Genomic DNA, 15,401 nt, shown 5'->3' on the forward strand with positions numbered 1-15,401 from the left:
GGAAGGGGGAAGATTCTATTTACCTGGAGAATGGCCAGAATTCTCCCCCCTATGCTAAGTCGTAAGGTGAACTTTACCTTCTTCCTTGCTCCAATTTTCTTAGCCTATGAAAATATCTTTTATGAGAAAATAAAATAGAGAAATACAAAAGCCAATTATCAACATGTCCTTCACTTTGAAAGTGGACTGCATCATAATTTAGTGTTCCTTTCCTGGACAGAGAGGAGGACATTCTAGGAAAAGGCACAATGTGTTTCTTTTCCTCCCTAATTACAAGATAAAGGTAGTGAACAAAACTCACTTCAGAGAAAGTGAGTGGGTTTTTACAATGCCTCCCTCTTCAGCATGTCACCGGTCCTGACATACATCTGCTCAAGGCAGAACCAACCTCACCACACAGAACAGGAACCCAAATGTCGCACACACTTTGTGTTCAACAAACACACGCACTCGGGAGCACATTTTATGCACAAGATGCCGTGTGAGGCACGAGGCCTCAGGGGTTAGCCAGGCGCCAGCCCTGTTCTAGAAGGAAGAGTGTTCTGGAAGCCGTGGGATATGTGGTACAAGAGCTTCGAGAACAGCCGGCTCTTCTGTGACTGCGGCAGGAAGCAGAGGCAGAGAGGACCTCACCAATGAGAGGACAGTGACCTTGAAGCTAGCATTTTACCTGCTGGCGAAGGAGAAAGGTTAGGGTGGCTTTCGGCAGATTTCTTTCCTGAACCTGAGCAAAAGCTGAGGAGCATTTAGTGGCAGCAAGTGGCCTGGGCCACAGCAGCATGTGGTGCGGGGTGGGAATGCTCGGGGCATGAGGCTAAAGCTGAGCTGAGACCAACTGTGTGATGCTAGAGATGACAAGGGGAGGCTGGGGGAAGGGGGCAGGGTCTTCTGTTTACCCAGCGCTCCCAAGGTGTAGGCACAATGTGCCAAATGCTCTGTGCGCCCTATCATCTCGCTCACGGTTCACACCGCACCATGACGGCAGGCAGGTGACTCCCCTTACAGACGACACTTCACATTTCGTGACTTGCCCAAGGTTACACAGCTATGCCAGGGCCACCTCATTCCAGGGCTAAGCTCTTAACCACAGTTCTGGGCAGTGCTCCAGAAAGCTCTCTGGTGGCAGTGAGGATGACGGGTCCGTGAGGGTGGGAATCCGGAATTCCTCGGGGGGGGGGGGGGGGGGGATGGTAATCCGTGAGAGGTTCTGCACCGAGGCGTGAACCGGGCTGGGGAGGGCACGGGCTCCAGGGAGAGTTCAAGGACAAAGGAGGCAGTGCAGTACTCATCTTGGTGACAACCGGAGGAGGTGAGGGTGAAGCAGAACAAGGAAGCCAATGATTTCCTGAGACGCAGAAATCCCAGGAGGAGCGGAAGTGAGACAGACAATGAATTCAGCACAAATTATGTTAGTTTGAGATGCCTGCAGGATGCTCATGCAAACATGGTCTGAAAATAGAGATGAGTGTGTAACTGAGAAATGAGGGCAAGGCAAAAATAGTGTGTTTGAGAGGTCTCAAAATACGAAGAACAAATCCTGTATGAGGGGACCATGGAGAATAATAGCATTTAAGGTTTGGCGGGGGGGGGGGGGGGGGGGTGTTGGGGAACCGTCAAAAGAGGCTGAGAAAAACCCATCTGAACCCTCATGGAGAACCACCTGGGATGTGCCCCAGAGTCAAGGCGGGCAGGCCAGCCAGGCGGGCGTGGCCACTAGTGTCACATGCCACCAAAGGACCCTTAGGATGAGAGCAGTAGTGAATTTGACCTTTAAAGAGCTATTTCTGAGGCAGAGTAGTAAGAGGCTAGGGAGACTCCTTCACAAATAGAATAAGGGAAACGGAGACAAAATAATTAATCAAGGCGAATAACTGAGCCATTTACAGCTCAAACTGAATCACAAGGTTTCATCTTCCCTCACCAGGGACACTTAGGATCAAAAGGTTTGCACAGGTCAGACCATCCCCGGGCAGACGGGCCTTGGTCCCAGTCCCTCTTTGATGACATTATTTGAAAAGAAAACTAATCAGAAAATAACCCTGATGCCTCCGTTAGCACATTTTGATGGATCAACATACCGAAGGACATACCTGGAAAGCTAATATTCTGTTGAGACTCTCCCCTCCACCACCACCACCACCACCCCCACCCCACAAACCTCCCCTAGGATTCCCACTGGCCAAAAAAGATAAAAAAGCCACAAGACAAAGGAGCCACAGCCGGCCCATGCCTTGTATCTCTGCTCTCTTTCTCATAAACTCTAGGGTCCCCACGAGACTTGCAACCTGGGGAGCAGTGGGCAGAACTCAAGTCCTGAGGTTGCTGAACCCAGGTCCCGTCTGACCCCTCAGTCTAACACCTGGTGCCATTCTCACCGTCACCAACAAAAGCAGCCCACCTGGACTCATTTCTTTCCTATAATATTTCTAAGAAGCCAAAGCAGCCCCATGTAGGCTCTCTCCTGTTGCTACTGCCATCCTAAGTCCTTCCTTCATTCCACTGTCCCCAGCTATAATAAACATACTCTCAAAATCACCTGGACTCGTGCTGTGAAATCTTTCCTGCATGACGTCAGGAACCCACACACTACAGGACGGCCCCAAACAAACCCGCCCCAGGCCTGGTCCCAGATACCAGCCTGCGGGGGCTTGGGGAAGAAGAGCTGAAGAGGTGCTTGAAGCTAATGCAGATGACTTTCTAAAGAAATTCGCTAAGGAGGAGGAGGAGACCGCTTTTCTTAGAGGTGCGGAGAAGTCAAGGAAAGGATGTTGCTTTGTGTTTTTTGTTTTTCAGAACATCTGTGAGGTTTTTCAGACTCCCTGGAATAGGACTGTCCAGTAAAGAGAAGGAGCCTCTGAGGAGAACCGTTGGTGGAGGTGGGGGCAGGGGTGATTGTGATCCTTGTGCATCAGGCTTCCAGAGGCAGCAGGGGATGCCATCAGTAAACGTTTGAGTATCTACTAGTGCAAGGCACAGTGCTAGCCGCGGGCATCCAGAAATACAGAGCTCAAAGTCCAGAAGGGGAGCCGGACCATTCACATCCTACCTGTAATGACCTGCTGTGGCTAAGTGCAGGGAGGGGGGCCGTAGGGAAAGCTTCCGTGGGCCTCCCCAACACTTGACAGCTGAGCTGAGTTTTATTTTTTTTAATATATTTTATTGGTTTTTCTCAGAGAGGAAGGGAGAGAGATAGAGAGCCAGAAACATCGATGAGAGAGAAACATCGACCAGCTGCCTCCTGCACATCTCCCACTGGGGATATGCCCGCAACCAAGGCACATGCCCCTAACCGGGATCGAGCCTGGGACCTTTCAGTCCGCAGGCTGACGCTCTATCCACTGAGCCAAACCAGTTTCGGCTGAGCTGAGTATTGAAGGGTGTTTAGTGGTTGGCTGACTGTGAAGGGCTGTCCAGGAAGAGGAAGCAACGTGTGTGAAAACGCCCAGGAGAGTCCACCACAGACCATCTGAAGGGAATGGGAGTGGTAAGGGAAGAAGCTCAACAGGCAGGGAAAGGTCATATTATAAAGGGACTTGGGAATTCTGCCCAGAAGACCCTAAGGCAATGGGGAGCCATAAAAATATTTTAAGTGGGGAAGTGACATTATCAGATATACTTATAAGGGCAATTGCTCAGCCTCCAGCAAGAAGGACAATAAAAGACAGGATGAGGGTCTGGGCCAATCCAAGAGTGACAGGGATGGAGAAGGGACAAGTCAGAGAATCATGCTGGAGGCAGACTCAGCCTGACCATCTGAGGAACCTGTTGGACGTGGAATGACAGAGGGAGAGTTCTCTAAGCCAGTGGTTCTCAACCTTCTGGCCCTTTAAATACAGTCCCTCATGTTGTGACCCAACCATAAAATTATTTTTGTTGCTACTTCATAACTGTAATGTTGCTACTGTTATGAATCGTAATGTAAATATCTGATATGCAGGATGGTCTTAGGTGACCCCTGTGAAAGGGTCGTTCGACACCCAAAGGGGTCGTCACCCACAGGTTGAGAACCGCTGCGAGATGAGGGAGATGAGGATGACGGGAACAGAGTCCTACCTGCTTGTAGTAGTCCACGTAGGTGATCTCTGTGCCGTCCCGCCTCTGGAAGGAGTGCGTGGGCTTCACCGACCAGTCAATGTCGTCAACGCGATAGGTTCGGTTATTGTATCTGGTAAATGCCAGAAGTCTTAAAATTTATTTCAAATCATGTAATGTAAGCAGCAGTTCCACTACACTTTTAATTCAAAGCATTAGACTCCAGAATTTCACGAATATGAGAGTAACACAAAAATAGTCACTTTAAAACAAGTGATCAGCTCTTATCTGCAAAGAGTAGTAATTAACTCTTCACTCTACAGGGCGACCTCTGTATTCCAACAGAGCTGGTAGAACACTTGTTAGACTGCAAACTGTTTTTCTCACTGATAGACACTCTGACTTCCGGTAAATCATTGATAAATGTTGGAAGGCCAACCATTGTTCAAAACTTTCCCATCAGCTTCCAGTGTCACACAGATTTTTTTTTTTTGAGCCCCTAGATAACTTTTGTTTTTCTTTTTTTAAAAAATTTTTAAAAATTGATTTGAGAAAGAAAGGAAGGGAGAGGGAGAGAGAAAGAAACATCCATGAGAAAGAAACATTGATGGGCTGCCTCCTGCATGCCCCGTACTAGGGATCGAGCCTGCAACCCACGCAGGACCCCTGACCTGGAATCAAACCTGCAAACTCTTGGTGCATGGGATGATGCTCAACCAACTGAGCCACACTAGCCGGGCCCTAGATAGATTTTCTGTTTAAACAAACAAACAAACCACCGAAAACACACACACACACACACACACACACACACACACACACACACACACGCGCGCGAAGAGGGTTGATGAACCGCTGGATTCTGGGATGCCACTCTATCTTCCATCTAGGGCGGGCCCTCGGCAAAAATGCAAAGCAGGTCAGCTAAGATCACTCTAAGCTTTTGTCCCCTTCAGGCTGTGTGGCTGGAATATCTCTTCCTTACCTTGCCGGGTGACTTTAAATCAGTGAGACAAACCAATCAGGAAGCTCAAGATAGGAGAAGAAGGAGGCCTTCTCACCCCAGGTAGTGTGGAATCTAACCAGTCCCACCTCTAAACCAGAAAAACAAGAGCCTGACTAGGAGAAGGCCAGCAGGTCCTCCACAGGAAGTGTTGTGGATGAGCAACAATATGCGGAGAACTTTTGGGTACTCAGGGAGCTACAGCATCTGCCTGTGTGTGATTCAGTTAAAGGTGTATGAAGGCAAATTATGTACAGGCAAACCTGGAAGCTTGAAAGGTCTCAGCCTTAAAGACCTCATACTCTTCTAGAGAAGAGGACATGGGCCTAATACTCTATCCTACACTGTCATTAAATGAAATAAATGACAATGAAGAGGTGGCTATAAGCAATGTGCTATGAGAGCAGCACAGGGGAGGGCACTGAGGAATTCCAACTGGGGGACAGGTGTTGGCAGTGACGTTTGAACTGGGCTTTGTGGAAGTATATTTAAAAGGCAGAATTAGCCTGGCTGGCGTGGCTCAGTGGTTGAGCATCGTGGTTCCATCCCCGGTCAGGACACGTGCCCAGATTGTGGCCTCGATCCCCAGTGTGGGGCATGCAAGAGGCAGCTGATCAACGATTCTCTCTCATCAGTGATGTTTCTATCTCTCTCTCCTTCTACCTTTCTCTCTGAAATCAATAAAAATATATTTAAAACAAATAAATAAATAAGAGACAGAATTAGGGGTAGGGAATCTAGGCGGAGTGCAGCGAGAGATAATTCAGGCCCATGTCAGATTGTGGACAGTCCAGAACGCCACTCAAGGAAGTCTGAGCTCTCGACAACTGAGAACAGCCAGGTCTTCTAAGCAGATGGTAAACTGATCAGATCTGTGGTCAGGCCAGTACCCTTGAGACAGGCCAGCAAACCAGGACAAGTGGAATAGGGAAACTGAGATAGATAAACAGCCGAGCAATTTACAGCCACCTATTTTCCCTAACCAAAGACACTTAAGAGTAAATGGTTTACACTTTCCTTCCCAAGCAGAGGGCAAATAGCTTAAATCACCCTGCTCAGGCAGACAGATGGCAGAAATCCAATTAGTGCCATCTGTGACAACCACACCCAAGGACAGATGAAGTTAAGGAAATAAATCTCAGTTTGGTGCATGAGCATCAAGCTGATGAATATTCTATTGAGATCCTCCCCAAGACTTCCTTAAACTCCCAGCCTTTAAAATCCCTCACAAAGGACTCAGGGTGCACACTCCCTCCTGGAAGCATGCCCACGCCTAACCCTTCCCCTCTTCTTCCCTCTCAGACGTTCATCTCCTGAACTCTAAGGGACCGCCGGAGCCTTGCAATGAGGGGAGCAATGGGCCGTGGCAGCTAGTCCCGAGCTAGCCTCTGATCCTGTCTCCAAGACCCCCTTTTCTCTGACTGCTCAGTGAGCCAGAGCAGCCCTGCCCAGGCTCACTTCCCCACCCGTTCTCTCTCCTCTTGCTTCTTCCTTCCCAAGCCCACCCGTCTCACTGTCCCCAGCTTTAACAAATGCACTCTCAAAAACCACCTGGGCTTGCGTTGGGAAGTCCTTCCTGCACAAGGCAAGAACCCACACATGATAAGCCAGCCAGGTCCCAGTCCGGCCACACCTTGATGCTATTCCTGTTCCCAAATACCATAAGTAATTCGTTCTCTGGGGAAAAGGTTACTTGAAAGCAGGCTCTCACCTTGTAAGGACAATGAGCCCAACCAGCTGTTTTTCGCACATCTGGGTGAAGTTGGACATGCCAGTTTGGTAGCAGAGAGCAGTCATAAATTCCAGAACAGTCTCATTCCGCAGGATTTTGTAACTCACATTAGCACTGAACAGGAGCTTGCTTTCAAAGTATGACACAGAAATGGCGAACCCCGGCCAAAGGGACAACCTTAAAAAAAAAATTTAAAAATTGTGATATAAAGAAAACCCCAACACATTTTAAAATGGTGATTTGGCATTCCAATGCTCTAGGTTTTTATGAGATATTTTTTTTCTTTAGTCTAATTTTCTTCCATTTGCTGACTAAAACTTTAGATATTTCCAGCTGGAGTGTCTTTAAACACATATTTAAGGTAAAATATATTCCTGTACAGCTGGGCTTCTTAATCTTGACACTAGTGGTATTGTGGACTGGATAGGTTTTTGTTAGGGGTCGTTCTGCGCATTGCGGGATGTTAGCATATCCTGGCCTCTGCCCACTAGGTGCCCCCCACATCCTCAGCTGCAACCCAAAATGTCTGTAGACATTGTCACATGTCCCCCGGGGGACAGAACTGCACCTGGCTGAGAACCACAGCGTGAAAACGCCTGTGCTCCGAAGAGCACAGTGACTCGGTGGTGAAGACAGTGGAGAGACTTATAACCAAGGTTAGGAAGGGATATCATGTACAGACATACAAAAGAAACTGCAGCAGAGGCCACAGCTCCTCCCCACACTTGTGAACATTCTAGACTGAAGTCTTAAATATGAAAAAGTGACAAAACGGCATGAAAGAGTAAACAAATTTTTTTTAAATCATTTCCGTTTATATTTTGTGTACTTCAGTCGCTGGGATACGAAGCCAGCCTTCACTCACTCCAGCCCAGTACACACTGGACCTGCGAGAATTTCTAATCCAGGTGGAAAGACAAGCGCTGGGGATGAACAACAGGCCTTTTGTAGACCACGCTGCCACTCTGAATTAGCATACAGAAAGGCCCACCTTTTCCTCCGCCTGGCAGACACCCTACCTGCATTTCCAATCTTTATGTGCTTCCCCCTTTATTTACATATCTGTCCTGGGCTGCTGGCGGCCTCTGTCATCAGCTTGGCCACATAGTTTGAAGAACAAAACACCCAGTGCAGGGAGGGGGGTAAGAGATCAACCGAAGGACTTGTATGCATGCATATAAGCATAACCAATGGACATAGACACTGGGGGGTAGGGGAGGCCAGGGGATTGTCAAGGGGGGGGAAAAAAAGGACACATATGTAATACCCTTTGTAATACTTTAAGCAATAAAAAAAAAAAACAAAACAAACAAACAAAAAAAACACCCAGTGAAGACACAGCTGAGCACTTTCTCTGCAGCGTCTACTCCCCAGGTTAGAGTGAACATTCTGCAGGCGTTCCTAAGGGTTCTATCCTGCACTGGGGTAGTTGAGTTGACTTGTTTGTTTGACCTCTGCTTACCCGATGATTTCATGTCAACCTCCCGGCCACGCTAACTTCCTGACAGCGAGAAAACAGAACACTAACCATGTGGTAAAGCATAATATAGCTTATTCCCCTTTCGTTATTACTTGTCACACAGAGAGCACTCAGTGTCTGAATTCTTTCTAGGATGTATGATCATGACCTAGCACACTAATATAAGAAAACTGGCTGCTGGCTTCACGTGACCACTCCCCCATTCTATAAAAAACTTGAAATTAAAAAAAAACACACATTATTTTCCATGCCATGGAGTCTCTCATAGGAGGCATAACAGTATAATATTGCATCGTAAATTATGGTGCTCACGTTATAACAATTTCAGAGTAACGGAATATAAATAAACCTACTTGTGCTGGGGAATTTCCACTGGCTCCGAAGGCTTATAGAAGTTCCGTCCAATTTGGTACATGGACAATTTTTTCAAGATCCTGCAAGTATATATATATTTTTTACTCTTTGGTAAACATCAGTGAATAACAGTGTAATTCTAAGTTTGTACCCTTCCTGAACATAATGGTAAAAATAGGTAGAGAGTCAAGATCTCTCATAGCCTTGGGAAGTTCAGATACTAAAGTACATATGAGTGTGTACATATAAGAACGATAACTTCACATTTGAGAATGACATACGAATTATTATCTGTCTGGACTTAACTGCAATGGTAAGTATGGGGCCACTGAAACAGTTCCGATGCTGGTTCTAACCTTCTGGTTAGCATGGATGGGGTGAGGGAGGCCATATTTGAAGGCTCTTCTGGCCTCCCCCGTTTTGAGATGAGAAGGCTGTTTCTAAGGAGGCTGTTCCAGCTGCCCAGGTGCTGCCAAATAACATGGGTGCCTCTTCAGCAACTAATCCTGGTCCCCTCTGGGATCTGCCACATCACTGCTCTGAGGCTGTCTGGCTCATGCGGGAAAGGTAAGGGTTGGAAGTCAGAAACAGGGGCTCCAACTGTGTGATTCTGGTTGTAGAAGTCACTGAGCCTCAGCCTTCTCATCTGTGAAGTGGGGGTTTTCATAGTACCTGCTTCAGGGCACTCGGGTGAGGATCAAGTAAGATCAACTACAAGCGAAAGAGCTTTCTAACTAGAAAGCACCTTCAAAATGTCAGCTGACTTAACAGAGTCCCCTCTCAGGAGGGTACACACAAGACTGGCTCCTGAAGGGCGTTACACGGCACTGAACTGAAGCCCAGGTAACATCTGAAGATGAGAAGCCTGACGAGAATGAGAAGATAATGTATCCGTGCAGGGGGAGCTCCTTCGTGTGCCCCACTCAGCAAAACCCCAAACCGCCGTCGTCATCCTGTCTAGATTCAGTGTTGAGCAAAGAGCTCGAATCTTCGGCTAACAGATCACCTGGCTGTCCACACCGGCACCATGGGAAACAGCGGTTCGCCTGCTTTGTGTACCCACGTGCCACCGGGCAAGCTCGCTAACAACGTGCATTTTCAGATCCCACTCACGAAATCTGTTCCCTGGGTCCACTGAGGGGCAGGGACTCTGCGCGTCACCAAGCCCCACGCTACCCCCAAATGACTCTGAAGTCAATGATCTGCATCCGTTTGAAGGACTGAGCAGCTTAGCCATCGCCTCCCTTCTGCCTGAGTGAGAGAGCAGATGACAATGCTCTTTTATCAACTAGGAGAAAAACAACCCTTCGGTACTAACCCGGACATACACATCTTTTAAGAGGAGGAGGTAGAGGGTCCAGAAAAGGAAGAGAAGGGGAAAGGCACCCACCCTGCTACAACGGGACATCACAACCCTGGAGTTCTGTCTCAACTCAGGGAACACTGGACAACAGCTAGTGATGCCAGTTAGCCAGAGACACGAATACGTGAAGGCACATGGGAAATGGCTCCAAGGATGGCGTTGTGGCTGGCAGATTGCCTACAAAATGGTTGATAACCTTAATACCCAGGCTCCGTGCTGAAAGGCATCAGCCTGAATTAAATTCCCATTTAAGGCAACATTTACTTTTTGAAGATGATGCTGAAGACCTGGATGCACACGGGGGAGCTTGCCGGCAGCTCCCCGGTCAGAGTGATAGTCATCTTTACGGTCTCGCCTCTTCGAGTTTCACTTGACAATTCTGTGACCTGGGAAAAGAAGTACTTAATACGCACGCCACCTAATATCCCCAAGTGTGCAATGCAGCTGTGATGAAGCCGCCGCAACTTTACACAGGTTAGCAAGAACACAGCTGCAGTTTACCTTCTGAGTAATAATGTCATCAACACGTTATGTCTGAAGGGATTACTGTCTCTGTATCTTGCTAATTCTAGAAACGCAACACGTCTCACTACTCTGTAACTTCTTAATGGAGAATCAAAACCAGGCTCAGGATTCAAAGATTCTATCCAAAGTGAATTCCAGGGCAGTGGCTCTTGACTTTTTTGGGGGGTGCAGGTGGAGGTGGGAGAATGATTAGGTCACAAATTACTTTAAGAGTCTGATAAAAATCAGTCATTCTTCCAAGAAAGTGCCACACATGTATATACCACAGTGATGTACATAATGTATCCATTTTCAGGGAGTTCATGGATTTCAGAGTACCGCCTCTCAAAAGTTTATTCATAAAAGAAAAGAGCAGAGAAGAAGAGAGGAAAAAAGCGAAGGACAGGATAGACAAGAGGGGCAGTAAATGTGGGGAAAGAGAAGAAAGTGGTGGAAACTTAAATAGACTAGAAATCTGATTTTGTTGATTTTGAAAGGTCTAGAGAAATCCCTAGGGCTCTAATAATCTGGAACAATGTTCTAACACTAAAATGAATGCAAGAATAGGTTTCTACATCAGCTGTCCAACTAAAGTTAAAGTCCCTAAAACTAGGCAGAGCTCCGTACAGATTTTAGGAATAAAAGAATAAACACACACAGAGAGAATAAACAAATCAGTCAACACAAATCAATGATTAAGGATTTTTCAGGAGGGTAAGCAATTGGAAGAGGTCAATTCACTTGTAAGCATGTATGTATTTTGCCCTAATTTTCTATAGTTAATGTGTAGTTTTAACCACTTTTAGGTTGAACCAAGAATGTAGGGTAGGCATGGCTCATTGCATGGAAACAAAGAAAAGCAGGTTCTTTCCCAGGAGCTGAAATGTTTCATCGAGATGACTTCTTGCTTCAGATAAAATTGCAGAGAAAGCAGAGGTGGGGAGCTGCAGAAAGAGCTCACCCACGTGTGGGAGAAGTCTAGCAGCCAGCAGAGCTGAGGGGCTCCCACTGCCGCAGGGTTCAGGATTAAGAATGAAGACAACGAAGGATGGTGACCTGGGTGCATGGCTAGGATGGAGGGGCAGCAGATGGCTTCCCTATTAAAGCATACCTTTAAGACTGACACCAATGACTCATATTTCACATCATGGGACCAGTCATGAAATAAATGACAGTTTTAGAATCAGAGATTGATGTAACATTATTAGGATACATGAGCACAACTGTGCAGGAGCAAAAAAAGATAGTAAATTTAAAGCCCTGAAGCCATAGGCCAAATGGTGTTTCTTACAGCCTTGCCTATTTGGGGAAAAGTTTTAAGAGGATGCCTATTTCACCAGGCCGGTGTGGCTCAGTCTTTTTGCTCTTGGCCATGGGAACAGGAAAGAAGAAAGGAGTGAAACCCTTATTCCAACGGTCAGGAAAATCAGCTGACCTCATAAATATAGATGGATGAGCATTAGTATATGTGCATGTGTGTGTGTATGTATTACAAAGCAACCATACTGTACCCTTTCTTCTAGCTTTTCTGAGAGAAAAAGGATGACACCATCAAATGCCTTTGCTTTGTTGGAAAGTTCCTTCTGACTATACAGCAAAGCAATTCTCATGCTTCTAGATTCCAAATCCGGCATATATGTCACATGATACTGGTACAGCTTCCAGTCCTGGGGCAAATCTAAGCTAAAAAGATTTGTGACCAGTTTCACAGGTATTCCACTGGAACCTGAGGAAAAACACATAAAAAACATTTTATAACAAAATAAAACAAAAAAACATCACCAAGTTGAGATTAATCACATCATTTTAAAATGTATTTGCATATGCATAGTTGTTTCTGTAAAGCCAGGATTCTTGCTCGGGTGACACAAGACAAGCTAATCACCTGCAGCCTGATAGCATTTATGGAGTCCTATAAAGATAAGTTTGGGAATTAAAAAGGGATTCTGAGTTAAAAATGAGTTAAAACAAGTCTCATAAGAACATGCAAGCAGACCGGACATTCCTGTCCCTGGGAGAACAGAAGCATCTGAATTCAGCTACCCTCGAACTCCTTCCAAAGCCCTGATTCTGTGCAATTCAAATCACGTCGACTGATATTTTAGGATGCTGCTCTGGAATTATGCTGCTCTCAAATGGGGAAGACAGTGTTCAGTTCTTACCATGAATACAACCCCCAACCTCTTGGAAATCCAGGTAATCAAGTTAACTATACTTCTGGAAGTTCTCAAACAGTTCAATCAGTGGCTAGACCAGTGATGGCGAACCTTTTGAGCTCGGCGTGTCAGCATTTTGAAAAACCCTAACTTAACTCTGGTGCCGTGTCACATATAGAAATTTTTTGATATTTGCAATCATAGTCAAACAAAGATTTATATTTTTGATATTTATTTTATATATTTAAATGCCATTTAACAAAGAAAAATCAACCAAAAAAATGAGTTCGTGTGTCACCTCTGACACGCGTGTCATAGGTTTGCCATCACTGGGCTAGATGCTCTGCAAATCCCAGAAAAGGCCCTTGGAGACTGAGGTCAGGAAGCGTTGTATCAAATGGGCACTATTTTGTTTTTCTCATGGAGGAAGTGGAAACATGAGCCCCCATGGTGGTAAGAAAGAAAAAGTAAAATGTGGGTTTCAGTATTTCCTCAGCTTCTGCCTGTGGCATAAATCTGTTAGGAGCAAGGGATTATTGTGTTATTTTAATTAAACAAAAGCTTCCTTTTGTTCTTCCAGATCCTGAGGAAATGATAACATATTTTAGCTGCTCATATTAATGGACAAAGAGACGTCATCCTAGAATGTCAAAGCTGGCAAGGTGCTTTGAGATCATCTACACCACTATTTGCAAACTAATCATGAGCTGTTAGTGCTGCAGCTATGAAAGCACATGGGGCAAACATCCGTGTCTTCTGAAAAGACTAGAACACAACAGAAGCGGAGTGCCTTGCACATAGTTGGGACAAGCACTGGTTCACGAAACTTTGTTTCAATTATATGTGTGCACTTCTGGATAACAATACTAGTACATGCATTTCTTAGTTTGTTGGACGGTTTTAAAAAGTCTGAAAAAGGGCCTAGTCCGTTTGGCTCAGTGGAAAAGAGCGTCTGCCTGCAGACTGAAGGGTTCTGGGTTCGATTTTGATCAAGGGCACATGCCTGGGTCTCAGGCTTGATCCCCAGTAGGGGGTGTGCAGGAGGCAGCCAACCAATGATTCTCTCTCATTGTTGATGTTTCTATCTCTCTCTCCCTCTCCCTTCCTCTCTGAAATCAATAAAGAAATATATTTTTTAGAAAAAAGTCTGCATCAAGGAGTCTTAACTTTTGGGAAGGAGTCACAAAGCCTTTGGAGAATCCAATGAAAACAACAGACCTATTTCCCTGAAAATGCATATGCCCACAATTCTGGGGCAATTTCTGGGATAAGAATTCCAGAAATAGGCAACACTTTACTTTTTCAGCTCAAGTCCAGAAACGTTATTATTCTTGCACAGGAAAAGGGCTGGGAAAGAGACAAAACATCTTTTTAACTCCTATCCCAGTTGTAAGGAGAAAATCTTTTCCACAAGTGAAATGTCACTTTGGGGAAAATATTACTATTTCTATTAATAAAAGAGAGAATGGAGACTAAAACAACTGGTATCTAGATAATACCTTGAATATAGCAGAGGTTCAATAAATATCTTTTAAGTTAACATATGAACTTATTTATTTTATTTTATTAAATATATTTATTTATTGATTTCAGAGAGGAAGGAAAAGGGAGAGAGAGACAGAAACATCAATGATGAGAGAGAATCATTGATTGGCTGCCTTCTGCACCCTCCCCCCCCCCCCCGCACCCCCCTCCCCGCTCCGTCAACTGAGGATCGAGCCCGCAACCCAGGAATGTGCCCTTGGCTGGAATCGAACCTGGGACCCTTCAGTCCAAAGGCCAACACTCTATCCACTGAGCCAAACCGGTTAAGGCTGAACTTATTTATTTTAGATCTAAAAATTAAAATTCCTTAAGCAAGATTTGGTGACATTTAAAAAAATAAGTCACATGAAGACTAGGTACCTGTTTTGCTGTCTCTCACATGGGCCAGTTTCTCTCTGGTACAGACCCCCAAATCCATGACATCCGGGAAGATTTTCCCTCCTCTTTTCATGAGAGTACATTCAGCATTGCTAGGAGATACAACATCTTTACCTAAAATATGAAGAGAACGCCATAAAAACTCATATTTTTTTAGTGATATTGTTTATAGCTACTATATAAAAAAAGGCATCTACAACTAAAGCTCAGATTTTTGTGGTTTTTAATAAAATTGGCCAAGATTGCCCAAAACAATCATGACTATACAGAAGTCTTCAGCATAAAAATTAAAAATTGGGGACACCTGGCATGTTTTGTTAGAAATAATAGACCCTGAGTTAGTCCTACCTCATAATATTTTGGTCTGCTCTGATTCCCCTCGTGGCTAAGCTCTATCTCCCAACGTCCCACTCCACACCCACTGATGCTCTCCCTCCTTCAGTGCTTGTGTAACACCCAAAGACCAAGATTGTCCACACCAACTTCTGCACAGATTGGGGTGGAAGCTCTCATCCTTCCCAATCACAAGAAGAGAAATGCCCAGGACACTGCCATCAGTTTTTATGCTAGATCATTTCCTGGGGAATGCAAGCCAACATTTCATTCACCTTTGGGCATATTCCTCACAGTCAGGTTCTAGGAAATATAAAATTAAAACCCAATGACTATTTTTGTTAAAATGAGTACAAAGAGGTGTTGATTTTTAGATATTACTTGGGCTTTCTGGAGATAGCATAAAAATATAAAAAAAAGACTTTTCTCACAAAGCGATATGACTCACAGTGTGACAAATCTCTGACTTGACCACCAGCCTTTGATAGTATAACTCAGTGGTCGGCAAACTGCGGCTCGCG

At 45.4% G+C, this 15,401-nt stretch overlaps 1 protein-coding gene across 1 annotated transcript in view; it reads right to left on the reverse strand.

The window, feature by feature from the left end:
- Window positions 1–15,401, reverse strand: part of PIWIL4 (piwi like RNA-mediated gene silencing 4) — a 40,884-nt gene that overhangs the window by 23,051 nt on the left and 2,432 nt on the right. The window contains exons 3-8 of the mRNA XM_036323988.1: window positions 14,530–14,661; window positions 11,980–12,194; window positions 10,229–10,350; window positions 8,601–8,681; window positions 6,747–6,944; window positions 4,054–4,165 (exon numbers count right to left, since the gene is read on the reverse strand). Coding sequence (XP_036179881.1) covers window positions 4,054–4,165; window positions 6,747–6,944; window positions 8,601–8,681; window positions 10,229–10,350; window positions 11,980–12,194; window positions 14,530–14,661 — 860 coding nt within the window. The remainder of the gene's footprint in view (window positions 1–4,053; window positions 4,166–6,746; window positions 6,945–8,600; window positions 8,682–10,228; window positions 10,351–11,979; window positions 12,195–14,529; window positions 14,662–15,401) is intronic.

Source organism: Myotis myotis, unplaced genomic scaffold (assembly GCF_014108235.1).
Source record: "Myotis myotis isolate mMyoMyo1 unplaced genomic scaffold, mMyoMyo1.p scaffold_m19_p_10, whole genome shotgun sequence".
Lineage (NCBI taxonomy): Eukaryota > Metazoa > Chordata > Mammalia > Chiroptera > Vespertilionidae > Myotis > Myotis myotis.